The sequence below is a fragment of the Pteropus medius genome, unplaced genomic scaffold (assembly GCF_902729225.1).
Source record: "Pteropus medius unplaced genomic scaffold, Ma_sr-lr_union100, whole genome shotgun sequence".
Taxonomy (NCBI): Eukaryota; Metazoa; Chordata; class Mammalia; order Chiroptera; family Pteropodidae; genus Pteropus; species Pteropus medius.
This window is the reverse complement of record NW_024343732.1, coordinates 4,302,382-4,322,158: the sequence shown is the minus strand read 5'-3', so window position 1 is coordinate 4,322,158 and position 19,777 is coordinate 4,302,382. Positions and strand designations below refer to the sequence as shown.

At 57.9% G+C, this 19,777-nt stretch overlaps 1 protein-coding gene across 1 annotated transcript in view; it reads left to right on the top strand.

The window, feature by feature from the left end:
* The first annotated feature begins 1,548 nt into the window (after positions 1-1,548).
* Positions 1,549-19,777, top strand: part of GFRA2 (GDNF family receptor alpha 2) — a 77,492-nt gene continuing 59,263 nt past the window's right edge. The window contains exons 1-3 of the mRNA XM_039868011.1: positions 1,549-2,323; positions 7,356-7,670; positions 12,136-12,219. Of these exons, the coding sequence (XP_039723945.1) occupies positions 2,284-2,323; positions 7,356-7,670; positions 12,136-12,219 (439 nt within the window). The 5' untranslated portion in view covers positions 1,549-2,283. The remainder of the gene's footprint in view (positions 2,324-7,355; positions 7,671-12,135; positions 12,220-19,777) is intronic.

Below are 19,777 nucleotides of genomic sequence, written 5' to 3'. Positions count from 1 at the left end.
CCCAGGTCGACTTCTAGCATTTACTCTCTTCCAGAGTCTTGCTCATTTAAAGATGCCTCTGGAAAGGCACCACCAACTAACTACACCTTAGATCGAGCTCAGATCCGGTTTTGGGGAGGGTGGAAAGTTTACGAGGCACTGCGTGGACCCCGCCCCAGCACACGGAGTGAGCACGGCTCCGCAGGCAGGGATGTGTGCGCCGAGGAGCGGAGGCAGCGCTAACGTAGCTGGGGCTCTGTCAGGAGGGAGCGTGAAACCCGGGCGCCCGGCGTGCGTGGGCGTGTGCCTCTGCGTGTCCTCAGCTCCGCCGCCTCGCCCTTCTAGACGGACCGTATCAGCAACCTCATCACCTCTCCTTCATCCCTTTCCCAGCCAGCCAGACGCTTCCTTTTCGGTGTTTCTGGGCGTTTATTGTAAATTCCGTGACTAAAACACGCCGGTAAGCCCGGCCCATCGACAGATGGATCAATCGCCGCTTTCCCGTCTGGGGGAGGGGATCCCCCAGGATCCTCGGAAGCGGGGAGCTACCGACTGCCTCGGAGAGCTCTTCGGGGCCCAGCCCGCCGCCGAGCGCGGGCGGCGAGCCTGGCGCCCAGCCCTGGCCCGGGAGGTCTTGGGGCGCTCCGGCTGGAGTACGGTGTGAACCCCCGCCTGACCCCTCCGGCGCGGTTCCGGCAGGTTTGCCGGCCCCAGAAGCGGCGGTCGCCCCGCAGTCTCCTTCCCGCGCCAGGGAAGAGGCAGTGGGGAAGGGGAGTCTCTAAAGGCTGCGACGCTGGGCGTGAGAGGGGCGCGAGCGCCGCGGGCGTGCGGGGAAAGTTCTCGAGCTCCGCGTGGGGAGTACACGTGTGTGCGTGCGAGGGGCGAGAACCGGGTCGGCAGGCTGCGCGGGGCCGCTGAAGGCTGGCGCCCGAGGGGGTCCTTTTTTTCCTGGGCGCCTTGGGGGAGACTCCTGGCTTCGGCTCCCTGGCCGAGGACGCATCCGCCCGCGGGGGATGCAGCCCCTCCCCAGACCCCCGCCAACAAACAAGGGTTTTTCTAGCGCCCCTCCCCCAGCCCCCGGGATGGCTCGGGCACCCTAGACCCCATGCCCTCTGGTCTCCGCAGAGCTTCCCCGGGCCTCCGCGACCAGGTGGCCGAGGGGGCGGGGCAGGGGCACCGAGGGCGCAGCCGGACAGCAGCAAGGGGGCGGCGGGGGGCGGGGAGGAGGCGGTTGAGAAGGCTTTGGGGGGTTAGCGCCGCAGCTGGGGGAGCTGGTCAGTTTCCGGCTCAGGCAGCAGGTCAGTCCGGGGAAGGGCGGGCATCCGAGCTCTCCTTTCAGCCAGCGTTCCCTGGCGCCACCGCCGTGCCACCGCCGCGCCGCCGCCGCTGCAGAGTGTCGCTGCTTCGCCGCGCGCCCGCGGCCCGCGGCCCGCGCCTCCAGCCGCCTGGGAGCCGGAGCGCCGAGCCCCGGGCGGAGGAGAGGGGCGCGGGCGCGAGAGCCGCGGCGAGGGAGCCGCGAAGGGGGAAGGGGGCGGGCGGAGGGAGGAGCGGGAGAGAGGGTGAGGGGAGGGAGAGGCGAGCGAGCGAGCGAGAGCTGGGGAGAGCGAGCAAAGAGCGAGAGGCAGGAGAGGAGCGGGAGGGAGAGGGAGGAAGACACTCGCACGCCGAGACTCGGGCACCGGAATTCCATTAGAAAAAAGTGAGCCGGCCGAGGGGGAGCGGGAGGTGTTTTGAATCTTCCCTTCGTCTTGGAGCGAAAGAAGCGACTCGGGTCTCTCGTCCTCCAAGCTCCCGCTGGATTGTTCCCTGGTGCTTCCCCCCGTCGGCGGATTGCTTTCCTATTTGCGTTTTTATTTTCCCCTGACCCCCACCCTCGCCGCTTCCTTCCAGCCCTCCGCACTCCCGTCGCCTCTCCCCCACCTCCTCAGGCCCCTCCGAAGGAGCGCAGGGGATCGGACCCGCAGGGACCCGCGCCTCCTGGACCAGCGGAGGGACAGCAGACTCCAGGACCGCTGTCGGCTGGGAAGCAGACATCCACAGATTTACCCTCGTCTTTGATTTTAGTGGGCAAGGGGGCGTCGAGAGGCGCCCACCGCCTTCCTTCCTTTACCCCCTTCAGCCAGAGGCGAAAATCGCAGGACTCAGGATCTTCATCCGGTGGACTAGCTGGGATCTCCGCATTGGATTTGGGGCTGATTATCACTGCTTGGCTATTATTATTGTTGTTGTTATTTTTTTTTACCCAAGGGAGAAAGACAAAAAAAGAAAAAAAAAAAAAACAAAAAACCCTGGGATTTATTTAACATGATCTTGGCAAACGCCTTCTGCCTCTTCTTCTTTCTAGGTGAGTACCTGCGGGCGACGAGGGCAGCGGGTCCGCCGGAGCCTGGAGGGCAGCGCGGGGCGGCGCGTTCGGGCGCCTTCTAGCAGCCGGGGACGCGGGGGGCATGCGGGGCGCCAGGGAGACCGGTGGGAGAGCGCGCCGCGGAGCGAGCCGGCCCGGGCGCTGCCAGCCTAGCGGGACCCGGCGCGAGGCTGCAGGCGGAGGGCGGGAGCCGCGGCTGGCTGGTTACGCGGCGGGATCGAGAAGGAGACTTAGAACACCCAAGCCATCCTGCACACACGCACGCACACACGCACGCGCACACACACGCGCACACACACACATACTCGTTACTCGCATACAGTGATAGCACTCATTTTCCTCAAAATAATGGGTTCAAATTGCGGCAACTTAAGGAAAAAAAATCCAACTCTCGATCTGGAAGAGAGGAGGGAGGGGAGAGGATCGGCGTCGAGAGAGAAAAATCCTGCCAGTTCCACCTTTCCTGGCTCCTCGAGTCGATCGTGGCGGAGGGCATGGCTTTCTCCGGGAGCTCCTGCTTGGACATCTGTGTGGGGAGCACTGGTAGCCATCCCCCACCTGCCAATCAGCCTCTGGAAAATGCACCCCTTTTCCAACTCCCTGAACCCCTTCCAGCAGCTCCACTCCCTGGAACACTTTTCAAGTTTCTCCCCAGCCTTTGCCCTCCCTGCCACCCAGGCCCAGACAGATGGGTGGGCAGGGGTGAAGGGTTGTGAGCAGTGCTCACAGCTTCCTCTTCCTCACCTCTGGGGGCCAAGGACCCTGTAGCTGGTGGGAAGAGGAGGGAAGCCAAAGTTTGCTTCCTTGGGTGATGAAAAAACAGGATGGGAACAAAGACCACTGCTAATTCCATAAACCCCCAAGGGCAAGGAGGAGGGGCTGCCTGGTGCCCCTGACCCCACGCAGTTTCTTTCCCCGCCAGAATTCCCAGCCCTTGTCCTCTTTGACGCTATATGAAATCTCAGCTGCTTGGGAAGTGGGTCTAGAGAGAGCATTCTGGGAGTGGAGGAATAGACAGTGTTTGCAAGGCTGTGTGCTGACTGGGAGTCCCAGGCAAGGCTGCTGTCCGGGAGCGGGTTTTCCAGAGGGAGCTGGTTGTGTGTGTGTGTGTGTGTGTGTGTGTGTTTGTGTGTGTGTGTAAGAAACGTGCACCTGCTTCGTGTAGGTGCTATTCCTGCCACCCTGGCTTACTGCGTAGCTAGTGGTGAGCCAGGCTGCCCAGCTGGGTCCTGAGTGCACCCTGTTTCTCCTGGAGGAGGGGAGAGAGGAAGGCTTGGGGAGGTAGGTGCTGGTCTCAGAAAGATGTGGGTGGTCTAATAAGTGGGTTCCTGACTAGGACAGGGGATTCCAGTCAGTGTTGGCCCAGACCCTGGGCCCTTTGTCCAGCTGCTCTTCCTCCTCTTCCCCCAGGCAAGAGATTCCCTAGGGGGCTCGGCCCTGCTCTAAGGTGTGGCCTTCACCATCCTGCTGCCCTAAGCCAGAAGCAGCTTCTCTCTGGCATGGTAGGGGCTGAGGGAGGAAGCTGGGTAGGTGTTCTGGGCCCACCGAGATCTTGCAGCCCTTCTTGGCAGCTCTCTGCAAGTAGATTCTCGTTCTGAAGGGGCTGTTATAAAACCTGACCTTTTCTCCCATTGGTTTGAAAACCTAGCTTTCTGGGGTCAAGAAAAAAAGGAAATAATATTTAGTGGACTAGCAGTCGTCGGCTCTCACGCTGCTGAGCTGTACACATACACCCCAGGCCTGCGGGACCACCAAGCCTGGGCGCCTTCTGAGGCCTGGGAGTGGAGGATAGTAATATGGGCCCCTCAGTTATCAACCCAGACCCCCATGTTGCTGGCAGGCTTTTCCCAGCGGGAAAAGGTGCAGGAGTCCACTTCCTCTGTTCTCATGGTGCATGTACAGGGGTGGACTCCCAGGGTGCAGGAGTCCACTTCCTCTGTTCTCATGGTGCATGTACAGGGGTGGGTGTGAGAGTGTGTGCTGGTCAGAGACGCTCGCCCCAGCGTCTGCGACCCTGGTGGCTGAGTGGTGAGGAGTGGGGTCAGCAGCCGTTTTGGTCAGAGCCCTTCAGTTCCTTTTCCTTGAAAAACCCGTTTCTAAGACTGGGTGAGGGGTTAACTGAGTGACCACAGGACAATGAAAGGCTCTGCGTTAGGCCAGCCCTGCCTGAAGGAAAGGGTAGGTAGGTTGGTGTTAAGGAAAGTTTAGCCCCAGCCTCTTTCCTGGCAAGGAGCCCACAGTTGGGAGTTGGTTGGAAATTCCACTTGGGGGAGAGGTTTTCCTGGAGCTTTGGTTGGGGGCATGGTGGAGCAAGGCCTTTCGTGTGCCCCTCTCCAGGCTCTTGAGTGAGGTCTGGGGGTGGAGAGGCCTTTCCAGCCAGCCATCCTGACCTCCAGTGTTGACACGCTCAGGGAGACAATGAGATGGGGAAAGCTACTTGGGTGGGTCAAGGGCCCACTTCCCACTAGCATCCCATCTCTTGCGGGACACTCAGTGCAGGAGGGTGGCTATAGCTCTGCGTAGCCGCTCAGTCCTCCACGTCTCTAGAAGCTTTTCCGTGTGTCTTTTCTTGCTGGATCTGGGTTTTTTCCTGATCTAGAACTTGGAAACGTCACTAGGATACCTTCAGACCTTTTCTCTCCTCGAATTCTTGGCCCTGAGTTGTCATGATTTCTTTCTCTGGCTGGGCTTGATCGCTTCTGGGGGTCATGATGCCAACAAGAGGGGTCATGGACAGGTGGCAGTCAAGCAGTTTGTTGAGAGGATCCACCAGCATCTCCTGCTGAGTGTCTCCTACCAAGCACCTTCTGCCCCAGTCACATGTGCCAGCTGGCAGGATGGGGAAAGCCCTTACTTTTGGCACAGGAGCCAGAGTTCTGTAAAGATCAACCCTAGGCTGTAGACCCCACCAGTAGGGCAGGCAGGGTAAGTGTCCTATTGCCCCAATCTTCTGGGCTAATGTTCTGATCCTCAAGCCTACCAAGGGTGCCCCTTTCTTAGTCCACCTCAGGTACAGTCAAGGTGGGAGAGGAGAAGGCTTCTGGGACACTGGGATGGGTTGGGCTTAAGGCTCTAGCTGGCTGGCTGGCTAGGTGAGGGCAGCAGGTGCAAGTGAAGCCAGGTGGGCTCAGCTGCTCCTGGGTGGCCCAGATGCACTGAGTCCTGCTCAGGGACTTAGGAATTTACCGAATCCTGGAAATAAAGCTACTGCCTCCACTTGGGCGGTGGACGGCTCCCCACTGTCCATCCTGCGACTCCATTCTGGCTTCTTCTCTGGTCTTGTCTCAGTCTTCAGTTCTCCTGTTCAGAGGTTGATATATGGTCGGTGGTTGAAGGAAATGTTTATTGCTCTGGCCCCCCGAGGCTTTTCCCATTCCAGGTGCCCCCTCTCTCCCGCCCCACCTTAGTCTCCTTGTGGATAGGCCTAAGTTCCTCTAGGAGCCGATGAATGAATCCCTTTCTCTTCCGTGGCTCTTTCGCGAGGGACGGGCTCGCAGTGCAGCGCTCTGCCTCTAGGTGTCGCTGTCTCCCTGCGGAAGTTCCCCCCTGAGCAGGGCCTCCTGGGGGGAAGGCGTGAGAAGTGGCAGTTCTCGGTAGAGATGGGAGGATTTTGTGGGATTCTGATCGGGGGACTTAATGGCCTAGGATCGTATTATGTTTTAGGGCAGGATAGAGTGGCGGAAGCCTCCCAGATCACTCCTGGGGTCTTGGAAAAGGCATTCTTGGCTGTAGGCCACGGTTTGGGCTTTTCGTGGGGCAGCATCTGGAGTGAGGGGCTTGGAGAGGACAGGGAGACCATGAAGATGTCTATCATAGAGGAAATCATTTTGGGAACCTGATTTTGAAAGGATCAAGCAGGCCTCTCCCTGCCCTTCACCTCTGAATCTTCTTCCCTGACCGCCCCCCCACCCCCACCTCCTGCGGACTGGGGTTTGGGCACTCTGGAGGGACGCACAGAGGGGACAGGACCGATTTCTGCCTGTTCACTTTTGGAGGACCCGGGCTCCACGAGCGAGATAGGTCCAAGGAGGAGCGCGCTTCCCTTCTGCAGTTGACTTATTATTTGGCTTTTAGAAAGAAGTGAAAAACAGAAAGACAGGGTGAGAGAGTTTCAGGGAGGACAGGAAGAGAGGAAAGAGAGAAAGAGCAACGGGAGGTGACAGAGAGAAAGAGGGGTGGGGGAGGAAATGCAGTCGTTTTCAGTTTTGCTCACGGCATTCGCTTTGGCCGCAGGGGCTGGGGTGGGGATAGTGGAAGATACAGTTCTGGGTGGTGGCGGCCACCACCCACTCCCAGGTCAGGCTTGTCTCTGGGTCTTCTCTGAAAGTCTAGTAACTGAAAATGAATAAGTTAGCGGTCCCAGGGGCCTTTTCAGCCTGTGTGTGACCTTGAGTTGTCATCTCCCTTCTATGGGCCTCAGTTTCCCCAGGGCAAAATCGGGGGGCTGGACTTTGTGGCACCTAAGGTCCTGACAGTCTGCGACAGTTAATTAGTTAATCCTTTTACGTTTAATGAGTGCCTCCGTGGACCTCGGGCTGGAACCGAAGTTGATAGGAGGCCTGGGGAGTATGAACGTGATCCTCCCTTTGCACACCCCAGTAGGCCCTGCAGCCCCCAGTTCTCTGCCGAGGTTGTCACATTCTTCTCTGGCCTCCCGGCATCTTACACAGCCTGTGGTCTTGACTGAGGGGCTTCTGGTGTTACTGTGCTTTGCTTCCGGGTCCGGGGTGGATGCCCAGGGGTGTCTGGGTGGAGCCAGAAGATAATCTGGTAGAGCCTGGGCATAATAGTAGCTTGAGTTCTCCTTGGGGTTGAGGAGGGATGTTGGTGTCTTGGGACCAGCAGCCCTCCCTCTGACCTGCTGTGTTGGGGAAGGTGGCATTGAGTAGGCCTTGATGTGCTTTGGAGTACATGGGTGTAAGGTTCCAGAGGGCCTGACCCCCAGCCCTGATCTTGGGTGGGAGACTGTGGCGGCCCTCACTCATGCTTGTCTTCCCTCCCCACCACCCAGACGAGACCCTCCGCTCTTTGGCCAGCCCTTCCTCCCTGCAGGGCCCCGAGCTTCACGGCTGGCGCCCCCCAGTGGACTGTGTCCGGGCCAATGAGCTGTGTGCAGCCGAATCCAACTGCAGCTCCCGCTACCGCACGCTGCGGCAGTGCCTGGCGGGCAGGGACCGCAACACCATGCTGGCCAACAAGGAGTGCCAGGCGGCCCTGGAGGTCCTACAGGAGAGCCCGCTGTACGACTGCCGCTGCAAGCGGGGTATGAAGAAGGAGCTTCAGTGCCTGCAGATCTACTGGAGCATCCACCTGGGGCTGACCGAGGGTAAGCCCGGCGGGGGGAGGGGTGTGTGGGGGCTGCGGTTCAGAGGGAGGACTAAGTAATGGAGTGAACGATCCAGCTCTCTGTCCCTCCCTGCCGGGGGAAACTAGAACCCAGAGGAAGTAGATGCCCAACCAGGAGGGTAGCCGAGGAAGAGAGGGTGAGGTGGTGGGAGGAGAACAAGGCTGGACAAAGAAGTGCGGAGCAGGGGTGGGGGGAGAGGAAGTAAACCAGGGACAGAAGGACCAATGACCGTGTGAAGCGGTCACAGGAGAAGGTGAAGCAAGAGTCTCGGGCAGATGGAGGAGTGAGAACAGAGGAGAGAAGGGCGGATGTGCGTGTGCAGAGCTGAGCTGCCAGCACGCCAGCCCGCCACCCCCACTGCCTGGGCACCCACCTGCGGGCTGGCCCTTCCCGCTCTCCCGGGAGGCCTGCCCTTCAGATGGCTTGGGCCCCTTGACTGGCTTAGGCATTTTCAATAGGCCTTGGAGCAGTGCGAGGGCAGCAGGACTGTCCCCAGTCTCAAGGCAGAATCTGTAACTCCCCGCCCCACAAGACCACCTCCCCCTCATTTCCTCCCCCTGCAGATTAGAGTGTGGAGAAGCGCAAGCGGCTTAAATTCTAAGGTTCGGCAGTAGCGATGGAGGGGCTGAGGTGAAGGAGAGAGAGGGGTGCTCTGCGGACAGTGCCTGGGAGAGGAGAGGAGGTGGGTTAGGGCCCAGCGAGGGCTTAGCCTTGGATCAGAAGAGCAGCCCTGTCTCGGGTGCTGGAAGGAAGGACGAAATGGATCAGGTGCGGAGGCCGGTAGCGAGGGGTTCCCGACCAATGGTCCAAGGTGGTTCAACTGTGCCCTGAATCTAGGAATAAGCCATGCATGTAATTATTAATAGTTATCACCACCTTTAATGACAGAGAGATTCCTCATGAATCAGGTCGTCGTTCCTCCCGTTTCTAGCAACCTCAAGTCCTAGAGCCAGAGGTGAGCAGAGAAAGGGGCCCATGCACTTTGTTCTCTGTGACATAGGAGCTGTCTGTGCCCCAGGCTGACTCTGTAGTGCACAGAAAATTAAGATCCCTGATTCAGTGAGCTGGGTTGTTTAGTTTCTTGTTTTCTTTCCCGCAGCCTGCTGTTTTAATCCAAGGGGCATCGGGCAGTAGATTGGGGTGGGCATGCTGTGTGCTGCAGAATGCACGGGGGAGGGGACAGAAGAACTGCCAGCCAGAAGAGCCAGGTGGGCCACCTGAGCACCTTCGCATCTGGTGGGCTCCCTCTGACATCAGGCATCAGAGCATGGAAGACCTTCTGATTGTAGCCAAGGCAGTGAGGCGTTTGCATGATAACAATAAGCATAACGTGCATTTATGCTGCGGACTTCCCTGTGGCGCTGTTCCAAGGCTTGAGATGGTTTGTTGGTTCATTTACCCAATGAACATCTGTTAAGCACCTACTATGCGCTTCAGAGGGTGATAGCATGAAGGAGCCACCGTCGGTCCCTGTGCCGGCCAGCAAGCAGGCTGGGATTCCCTACCCCTGGGCCCATCTAGAAAAGCAGATCCCCTGATTTCATCATTCCTCAGAACCCTCCCCCACTCCAGGATCCCACAATCCCCTCCCCCTGGGTCTTGTGGGGCAGAGGTAGTTTCTGCCCAGGGCTGACCAGGGGAAGCTGAGAGGCCTTTTAATAGCAGGTAATGTTCCTGTGAGTGAGAGGATCTACCTGAGAGTTAATTATTCATAGTGTGGCAGAAGTGGTCCGTAGCACTTTCTCCCTATTCCTTAATAACGCCTGATAACCTGGCGTGGGCCTGGGTGGGGTGGGGGGATTGGGAGAGGAGAGGCTTGTGTGGGTGTGCACTTTGATTCTGGGCTTCTCCTTGGCCTTCTCCTTGGCTGGTGGGTGAAAGCCCCCTGGAGACTTGGCCCCACACCTCTCCCTCTTCCTGAGGCTGCGGCCCTCAGCAAGTGGAAGGAGCTTGTGGTGGCAAAAATGTGGTGTCTGCTGAGCTCCTAGACAGTTCCAACTGCAAAGGATCTGGAGGTATTTGGTCTCGCCCCCAGTTTGATGGGGAAGCCGATGTGCAGGGAGGCGGGGTGGTACCCCAGGGCACACAGCAAGCCAGTGGCGGGACAGGCCCCGGACTCCTCATCCAGCCCCTTTTCCCTGACCTGGGGGAGGTCCTGTCACCTCGGGCCATCTTCCCCTTCCATCTTCACCACCACCATCGCCGCTGGTGTTGACAGGTGGGGCTGGTACTGTTGGCTGCATGGGGGACTTGAGACAAGGCTTCTCGCCTTCTCCAAAAGTGACGCTGAAGTTCAGGGTCACCCTGGTCCTTCAAATGTGAAAAGTCAAGGCCTCTTCCATGTGGCCCAGGAACCTGATGTCCTGATTTGGCTTCAGCCTGGCTGCCGAGGGTGCCTGAGTGGCCAGGCCTCGGCTTTTCCGCTGGTGAATTCTGTTGACCTAAATAGGGTGGGCCCCTCCTAGCCAGTCCCAGGAGGGGCTGTTTTCCCTCAGAGACCCCCCTAGCCAGTCATACTTGCTGATCCGTACCCAGGTGTAGAGTCACACCAGATGCAATAGGGAAGGACAGGGCCCACTCTGGGCGAGCGGTCCAGGTGGCAGAATACTGACCCTATGAAGAATTAAACTACAGCAGTACTTGTGTAAGAACAGTTCGGTTTCAATAGCACTTTATTTTTGGAGACAGCATTCATAATGGTTAAGTACTTGGACTCTGTCGCCATCTGCCTGGGTTTGAAGCCTGGCTCTGCCACTTGACCTTTGGGCAAGTTACTTAGCGCCTCTGTGCCTCAGTTCCTCATCAATAAAATAGGGAGACTGATGGTGCTCACCTCAGAGAGAAATTAAGAGGATTAAATGAGTTAGTACATCTCAAGCACTTTCAGTAAGGCTGGCCTGTGGAAAGCACAGTGTAGCACCGTTTTTATTATAAAAGTGCTTGCTACAGTCTTATGGTATTTGGCCTCAACAGCTAGCATTGGCTGGTGATCCCACCACAGGGAGTTTCTCCAGGGCTGGTGGGTAGAGTGGAAGACATGGATCACTCAGCCCCAGGGGGAAGGGGGGCGGGGCTGGAGACAGGCCTGAAGGAACGAGCAACATTTGGATCAAGTCGATCGCAAATGCCCCTGGGACGCCCAGTGTGCACAAGGCTGTATGTCGGGTGCTGCAGGCCATGAGGGGTGCTGCTGAGGTAAAGTGAAGGGTAGGCCGTTTCTCCAGGGGCAGTGCTCTTCCTGTGTTATCTGGGGGTCTGTACCCTTTTCTGGGGGTCTGCTGCTATAGCAGACAGATGCCTTGCTCTGTGCACCAGCAGAGGGCTGGTTATACCTCCAGTCCTAGTCTCTGGGGTGACCTCAGGCCTTGCTGACCGGGTCCCCCACAGGTGGATTCTCAGGCCTGCTTCTGGATGGCTGGCCCCTTCCTGCAGGTGGCCCCCATGGAGCCACCCCCATGGGCTTCCCTTAGCCGGGCCCTGGGTAGGTGGGAGATAGCTGTGTGGGGCGGGTCATCGCTGTCCCCCCGCACCCCCGCCCTCCAGCACACAGACAGCCTGAGTGATTATCCATTGATCTGTCCTCATGGTAATGTCTCAGGAGGATATTTCCTTTCTTGAGAGGCATTGGCAGAGGGGGCGGGAGTCCAATGAGGTGGAGGGGGTCTGTAGGGCAGCCCTGTGCCATTTGTCTTCTGTCACTCCCTTGCTTTTCCTTTGCTGGGCCTCTATGTACCCGAAGCCTCAGGAGAGGTCTGAGAAGCAGCAGGGGTGGGCGAGACAGGTAGGGGGTGCAGGAGCAGGTCAGGCTGACAGGAGCCAGGCATCAGGCCTCTGCTCAGCTGACCTTTAGCCCTCCAGCCAGATTCTTCTGGTGTCATGATGGGAAGCCAAGAGGACATTGTGTCCCCTCAAGCGGTCGGGGGCAGAGCCAGCCTGGTATGATGGGAGAGAGTGCCGGAATGAAGGCAGAGAGACCAGAGTCCAGCTCTAGCCCTGCCGTGAGTAGCTGTGTGATCTCAGGCAGGTTGCTTCACGTCTCTGGGGCCTCTCCTGTGAAACGAGGATGTTATAGTGAGTGATCGGACCTGGTTCTCATGGTTCCACCTCCCCTGTGCCTTCTTCCCAGAAGCATTTGGCGGTCTTTAGAAGAGGGCTGGTCATGCTGGGAGGTAGAGAGAGAGAGGGAGGGAGGGAGAGGGAGACAGAGAGACAGAGAGAGAGAGAGAAGAGAGAGCCAAGAGACAGAGAGAGAGAGAGAGTTTGGTGAGAGAGACAGAGAGAGAGAGAGAGAGAGACAGGGAGAGGTATTCGGCAGTCCAGCCTGCTCTGGGGGACCTTAGCTGGAGGAAATAACTCCCCCATGTGACGTGCTCCACATTCACTCGCCACCTGCCCCTTCACTTTGGGCAGGGGCACCTGTGCCTGATGCTGTTCTCTCTTGCAGGCGAGGAGTTTTACGAGGCCTCGCCCTACGAGCCGGCGACCTCCCGCCTCTCGGACATCTTCAGGCTTGCTTCGATCTTCTCAGGTAAGTGGGCTGGCGCCGGGGCCTTGCTGGTTCTGCTCTCGTCCCCGGCATGGTGGACGAGCCCTGGGCTTGGCCCAGGCGTCCTGCAGGCCCCCTCCCGTTTCTGAGCCTCAGGTCCTCATCTGTAAACAAGGAGACATAGCACCCACCCTCAGGGCTGTACATGGAGTACGGCATTTATGGGAAGGAGCCTGCCGGGTAGCAGGTCTTCAGCCTGAATCCTGACGTCACTCTCCTGCTCTGTCACCTGTCTTGCCCTGCTGGGTTCTTCTTTCCGTTTCCCCGGCTCTTCCGCTTTGGGGCTCTTTTACTTTGGTGGAGCTGCCCAAGCTCTTTGTGCCTCAGTTTCCTCAGTTGTGCAATGGAGAGAGAACCTACATTATGGTTCGTGAGGTCTGAAGGGCCCAGTGGTGGTAAAGAGCTCAGTGTGCTGCCGGGTGGGCATTCAGGAAGCATTAGCCGTGGTCGTTGCCGTTAGTGTCGCTGCTGTTCATTCTGGGTCCCCCCTCCCCTGTGGGCTCCGCTCCTTGCACCCCACCGAGGGGGGCTCTGAGGGAGGGCTCTGATCAACGGCCACTCCCACTTCGCCTGCCTTGGGGAGTGAGGAGGCGCAGGTTGAGCTCCAGTGTTACTTGCTGTGATCCACATGTAGGAGCCCGATGAGTTTTTTGGTTCTTCCTTCTTGGCCTTGTTCCCTCTGTCGCTGGGGGGACCAGCGGGCAGCCTGCCCCTGCTTTGGCACTGGGGAGGGTCTCTGGTCTTTGGAAGTGCTCTGTTGGGGCTGAGAGTGAGCTCGTCCTGGAGTCACCACTGGTGCTCAAAGGCGGCAGGGTGGCTGTTCCCGGGGATCCCGGTGTGTGGGGCCCCAGGCGTCCGGATGGTTTTGTGGCAGTATTTGAAGCCTTCTGAAGTTTCTCTTGCCCTAAACCACTATTGACATTTTGACCTGGGTAATTCTTATGGAAAGAACAGTCTGTCCTGTGTATTATAGGATATTTAGCAGTGTCCTTGGCCTCTGCCCACTGGATGCCAGTAGCACCCCCTCCCCAAGTGGTGATAACCCAAAATGTCTCCAGCCACTGCCAGACGGTACAAATGCTGCCAGTTGAGAAGCGGTACTCTAAACGGTGACACAAAAGACTCTCCAGTAGAACCCTAAGTCCTTTCAGATGAAGAATTCTGTAGGACAATGCCGCTCAAACTCTTTTTTTCTTATTATTACCCCGCCTAAGGAGAAAACTTAATTCTCTCTAACTAAAGAAATACTGCCTTAGTTTGCTTGGGCTGTCATAATAAAAGATCATAGACTGAGTGGCTTAAACAATATAAATTTATTATCTCACAGTTCTGGAGGCTGGAAGTTTAAGATCAAGGTCCAGCAGGTTTTGTCTCTGTTGAGAGCTCTCTCTCTGACTTGCAGATGGCCACCTTCTGACTCCACATAGGCTGGGGTGGGATGGGGCAGGGCAGGGGGAGATCTCTTCTTGTTCTTATAGGGCCACAATCCTATTGGATCAGGGCCCCACCCTTATGACCTCATTTAACCTGAATTACCTCCTAAAAGCCCTCTCTCCAAATCCAGTCACATTGGTGGTTACGGCTCTTCCGGGTGCATAATTCAGTTCATAGCAAATGCCGGGGGGTAAAATTTTGTCAGATGAGATCGAGTTTTGTAGGGCCATAAACCATTGTAATACCTTTTTTTTTTTCTTTGTTGAAGCAAGAACCAAGTTTTGTTCCATTGGGGGAGGTCCCCTTCTCTCCTGTTGAGAGTGCACGTCTAAGGCGTTGAGATGGGATGATGTGCACGTGGCAGAAACCCTGGCCCCCCATGCGGAAGGAGGCGTGGACTCAAGGGTGCCCATTGTGGGCACGGCCCTGTGCCCTGGGGCCCTGGCGGCGGTGGGGAATGGAGTGGAGGGTTCCTGTTAAGCTCCCTGTCCCGGGCTCTCTCTGTCATCGCCCCCTAGCGGGGTGACGCAGAGGTGTTGGGCTCCGGCTCTGCCTGTGGACACTGCGATAACACGTGGTAAGCCTCGCCCATCTGACAAGGCTACGCTGGGTAAGGGGCTGACCTGGGTCTCTTTGATTTGTTTTGGATGGAAATCCACCTTGGATCACGCCTTTGAGACAGTGCTCGGGGCCACAGACACGGGTGGCAGATACCGTCGGCATGTAGGTACAATGGTGGGGGTGCCCTCGTGGCCCTGATGCACCCATTTCCCACCCTACCAGTAGCTCAGTACGGCTGCATGGGCGGGTGCCACTGAGTTGACCTCCAGCAAAGAAAGGGCTTTGGCTTGCTCTCTGAAGGTTGAAGGTCAGAGGTCCTCACCTTAGCCAGAGACTCACTGCTGCTTCCTAGACTCACATTAAGTATCTTCTCAGCAGAAAATCTTTATGGAGTGAACTTGACACTCTGTGGGACAAGGATGTTGACAAGACAAATGAGGAACTGACTGGGACTGCAGTTCACTGAATCAGCTTCCTCTACCTGCTGCCCTGTTGTAACTGGGCACAGACAACCCTGGAAACCCAGGCTCTGGGGACTGCCCCCCACAGGGAGGGCCAGGCTTCGGGGTCTGTGGCAGGTCCCTTCTCATCGCCCCTGTTGGCCCTTCTCCACCCAGACCAGCCCTAGAGCTGGCACATAAGTGGCTCTGTGTGGGTAAACTTGGGCGCATGGCTGGCTGGGGAGTCCTTGGCCCGGCCACGTGGCGGGCCCTGCAGGGAGGAGGCTGGACGGAGAGCTGGGAGGCCTGGGTTCCAGTGCATCCTCTTATGTTTCCTTCCTGAAGGAGGAAGACGTGGGCTTGGAACAGCGCTCCCCAGCCTTCACTCATTAGGGTCCCAGACAGCAGCAGTATTTTTCTGTCACATGAGCTCGGGCGATCGCAGGCCCTTGCCTGGCTGCCCTGTGGGCCGAGGGGTCAGTATCTGGGCACATGGTCACCCGCCTATAGCTTGCTGGCTGGGAAGGTCTTGCCTGAGTGACCCAAATCCTGCACTGATGCTTTGGGATAATAAAGCTGCCTCCTTGTAGGGCTGTGTGGAGACCCTTCCACTTCCACACACCCGTATTTGGCTGTATGCTACCTCTCTACCACCTCTGTACGGAAAAGCCGGGGGTAGGGCATGAAGTGTTGGTGGCTCTCCCCTAGGCCACACTGCCCTCGATTGGGACCTCCGGACCCCGAGAAGGGTGCCATTATATCTGTGGAGCTCAGTTGCTACTTCCTCTTTACCACCTACTGTCTGAGAACTCGGGGCTCTGGCGCAGGGCCTCCTGGAACGTGTGTCCTTCTTCCTCTCTGGCCTTCTCTGCTGGAGTTCTTGGAAAGTCCTCCTGGGATTCTGTTGGCAAAGAAGGCTGCCAGGAGTCCCTCAACGCTCTCTGACTCCAGAGTCCCTGGGGAAAGGGCTGTCCACCCCTCCTCTCTGCCCAGTTAGGACACAGGCCCTAGATTCAGTGACTGGACCTGAGATTCCTGGTGTCTAGTTAGTCCCAAGTTCAAGGCCGGGAGGAGAATAGTCTGGGTCTGCCCTGAAGCACTGTGACAGTAATGTGGGAAGCATCTGAGGTCCTTCCCTAGCTTTACAGATGAGAAGGGAGATTTTGTGGAGAAGTGAGATTTATCCCATTTCTAGCAACTCAGACCACCCTTGGAAACACGATGAAACGAGTGGTTAGTGCAGCAGACGCACCCGGTCCCACCTGGTCCATGGGAGGCGTGTGGGCCTTGAGCCATGCAGTCCTGGGTTTGAATCTTGACGTGTCCTTTATGGCCTTGGAGCAGTAGTGCCGATATTTGTCAAATGTGAGTGTGATACCTGCTAACAGGGTTGATGAGGAGGATTCAAAGACCGTGGGTATAGGAAGAGTGACCGCGAGTCATCCTCTCTCTGCCAAGGATGTTTACTCGAGGCAGGGTGGCTTCTAGAGGGGGTGCAGGGGTGGCAGAGCTAAAGTCGTCCCCAGGTGTTTGTGACCCTGTGACTGCTGACTCCCAGCTGGTCCCATCTGGGGAGGCAGGGGAGGATGGAACAAGGTGGAGAGAAGAGAGAAAGGCTTCTTCGAGCAGGAAGAGCGCATCCAGGCAGAGACGGGATGTGGAGGGGCGACATCGGAGCGAGGGAAGTGGAAGTGGCCCGTGCACCTGGAGGGAGGGCGGCTGGCCATCGAGGTGAGGACAAAGGGCCTTGGTGGGCCAGGCAGCGGTTTTCCTCACAGCCGTGGGGACAGGGAGAAGCGGCAGGCAGGTGGCTCCTGCTTGGCCATCGCAGGCGCTGCCTCGGCATCCTTGGGGAGGGGCTGGGCCTCAGGGCCTCCGGTGTCCAGTGCAAGTGTTGCCAGGTGCATGAGTGTAGAACATGTTTAGGCAAACATGTCTTTTCTACAGCTGGAAGGGAACTTAGAGATCATCTGGGCCCATCCCTTCTGACAGAAAGGGAAACTAAGGCCCAGGGAGATGGTACAGACCTAGGTGGAGGCTCACGTCCTGGTTCTGCTCCTGCCCAGCATGTACCTCAGCAGGTGCCTCACCTCCAAGCCCGTTTCCTCTCGCATAACGTGGAGCTGACAGAAACCCCTACCTCCCAGGGTTTCGTCAGGACTGGATGAGATCCCGCAGGGGTGTGCTTGGCCCGGGGCCTGGGATATCGCACCAACACATGGAACTGTTAACACTTCCTAGGGAGTAAGTTCTCCAGGTCGAATGGCAGGCTGCGGCAGGGCAGGGCCGGCCCAGAGCCTGGCATTTGGGAAACACATGCCTTTGGTGACGTGAGGCCACCTCCCACCAGGGAGGGTGCTGGGTGGGGGCTGGAGTGGGAGGTGACCAGGCGATTTTCAGGGCAGAGTAGGACCCCAGGGCTCCTGCTGAGCTGCTATGGCCTTTGTTGGTGCACTGTGACTGGATGGGGACACATGGAGCTGGTGAGAGACTGGGCTCAGGGCCTTTTGCGGGTTGGAGGAAGAAGAGATGGGTGGTGCCCACCTCGGTTGGCAAGCAAGCCTTTGCGGCGGGCCGTCTCGTTTTGATGAAGCCAGGAGTGGCCCAGAGATGTTCTCGTCGGAGGCTCTGGTTGTCCCCTTTTTGGGGTCTCAGGAGAGGAGGGAGCCCTACTCCTGTCAAGGAGCCCTGCAGATGGCCCCTGAGAGGTGAGCAGCACCCTGCCCCTTGGTGCCATAGCGCTTTGTCCCTCATCATGCGCTCACCGCTGTGTGCTGGGATTGTGGGTGTTGGTCTCCGTGTCAGTGCTGTGCCCTAATACAACTCCACAGAAGGTCCTGGAATGGTGGGTGGAGCGTGGGCTGTGAGGCCTGTTGGTCCTAGCTCCAAATCTTGGCCTTGCCTTACTAGCTGGGTGACCACAGGATGGGCCAATTAACCCCGTCCGGCCTCATTTTTACCATCTGTAAAATGGAGCAGTTCGGCCTGCACGGATTGGCAATGACACATGCACAGCACCTCACGTGATGCTGGAGCACGGGAACCCTGAGTTGTGGCTGCGGGTGGCACCGTCAGGAACTGGAGGGGCCCGGCGTTTAGTGTGAGGTGTTGGACCTGCATGAGGATAGGTGACAAGGAGGTCCCAGCAAGTCTGAGACGTCCTGTGCGTGCTACATCTTAGGAGCGCCTGAGGCTTAGCGGCAGGGCAGTCCTGGCTAGGTGCTCATAGCACCTGTGGAGGAGGCGGGGCTGGGGCTGTGTCTGCAGGAACACGGTTTGTTCAGCAAACATTGGGTGCTCAGTGTGTTCCACATAAGACACAGCTTTAAAATGAACCAGACCCATGTCCTCACTGTCCAGTGGGGCGGCAGGCACTCATTTAGACACCCACTAGGTAGTATATTTTTGGTGGCGGTGTAGACATAGTGTGCCCCAAGAGTCCAGGGGAGGCTGCATTTGGCAGTGTTGGGAAATCAGTGACGTTTTGGAAGAGGAGGCAGTGGGATCTGGGAATGGCGTTCTTGGCAGCATCATGGCTCCGAGTCCTGGCCTAGCTTGGGGCATGGAAGGAACCGCGCAGCTACTGAGCCTGCTGGGATCAGAAGAAACTGAATGGCAGATGGGAGATTGGCTTCTCGGGGTTGCTCCCCTGAGGACTCCTGCTCAGAGCTCAGGGTGACTGCTTGGCTGGGGGACCCAGGTCCCTGAGGGGAACCGAGCTGCCCTTGGGTGGGGGAGAGCTTCAGGCCCCACTGAAGGTTGCCTCAGAGGCCCCAGGGGAAGTGGGGTAGAACTGCATCTGGCTCAGCTCTGCTGGATGTCTGGGGGGCCCCCTCCCTTCCCTGGCTCCGTTGAGGGAGTTTCTGAGCCTTTGTGCCCCCAACCCCTTCTCCCCTTGGGTTGCAGAAGACTGGTGAGTGAGGCCTTTGTCAGGTTGGTGGGTGCCTCTTGGGGACCCCCTTCCGAGGCAGCCCCTGTGAGGAGGTGGCGGTGGGTGTCGGGGCGGAGGGCCGGGGAGGGACTGAAGGAACAGGCAGCCGCTCTCCCTGCCCCCCTGCACGGTGGCTCAGGCGATAAACTGCTTATCCTCAGGTTGTCTCTCTGAGCCGCATGCAGAAGCGTGTTATTTAAATTTCAAAATCACATTCTTCTTCTAACAGCTGTCAGAGACTCTGAGTGTCAACGAAAATTGGGCTTTAGCTGCAGCTCTGTCACCTCTTCCACCTCCTTTTTTAGGGAGAATTCATCAGATGGCCAAAGAGAGAGTGTGGGATGGGGAAGAGAGGACGGGAGAGAGTGTGGGATGGGGAAGAGAGGACCGGGGCGAGGCTGAGGGGGGGCGGGGGGCTTGAGGTGTCTGGGTGGATGAGGCCAGGGGACCAGTGATTCTCTCCCTGCTGATCAGCAGTCGGGAACATCTGGGAGGAGGCCAGCTTCCCCGTCACGGGCGCAAGGCATCTGGGGGAAACTGGCAGAATCTGCATCCCCGTTTAGCGTTGTTCCCCCACTCCCATCAGACAGGGACCTCAGGCTCCTGTCCATGGTAGAAGGTTTACTCTCGCTAACGTGTGAGCAGGGTGTTGAGTTCATGTCTGGTTTCCTTTGTGTCCAAGGAAGGAATTACTAAAAACAAAAAAGAACAGGGAAAGAACAAAATTTAACCCCAAACAAGGCCTTTCAATGGTAGAATTTCAGGTGCCAGAGCTGGGGTGAAGTTCTTTTGGGTGAGGGTATTTTCTGGTACCCTTCAGATGACACCTTCTGAGCACCTGCTTGTCTCCCAGTGGGTTTGTGAGGCAGGCTGTGTGCTACTCTGGCCTGGGTCTCTGCTCTTGGGGGCCCTGACGTGGCTCTGCAGGGGCTGTCCCCCAGAGCACGCTCCTGACCGAGCCACGAACGGTGCCCGCCTTGTCTGGTAGGTGGCAGGGTTTGGTGACTGCCCTGGGAAGCCCCTCCCTGCCATACCTGTCAGCACAGCCCCAGGGATGGGTGTGGGAAGGAACGCTTCTGAGAGGGAACCCGGTGTGGACCTGTGTGTAATGTGTAGGTAGAGAGGGTAAGTGTGCGTGGTACAAGTGTGGGGTGGTGTTTGTGTGTGTATAGGG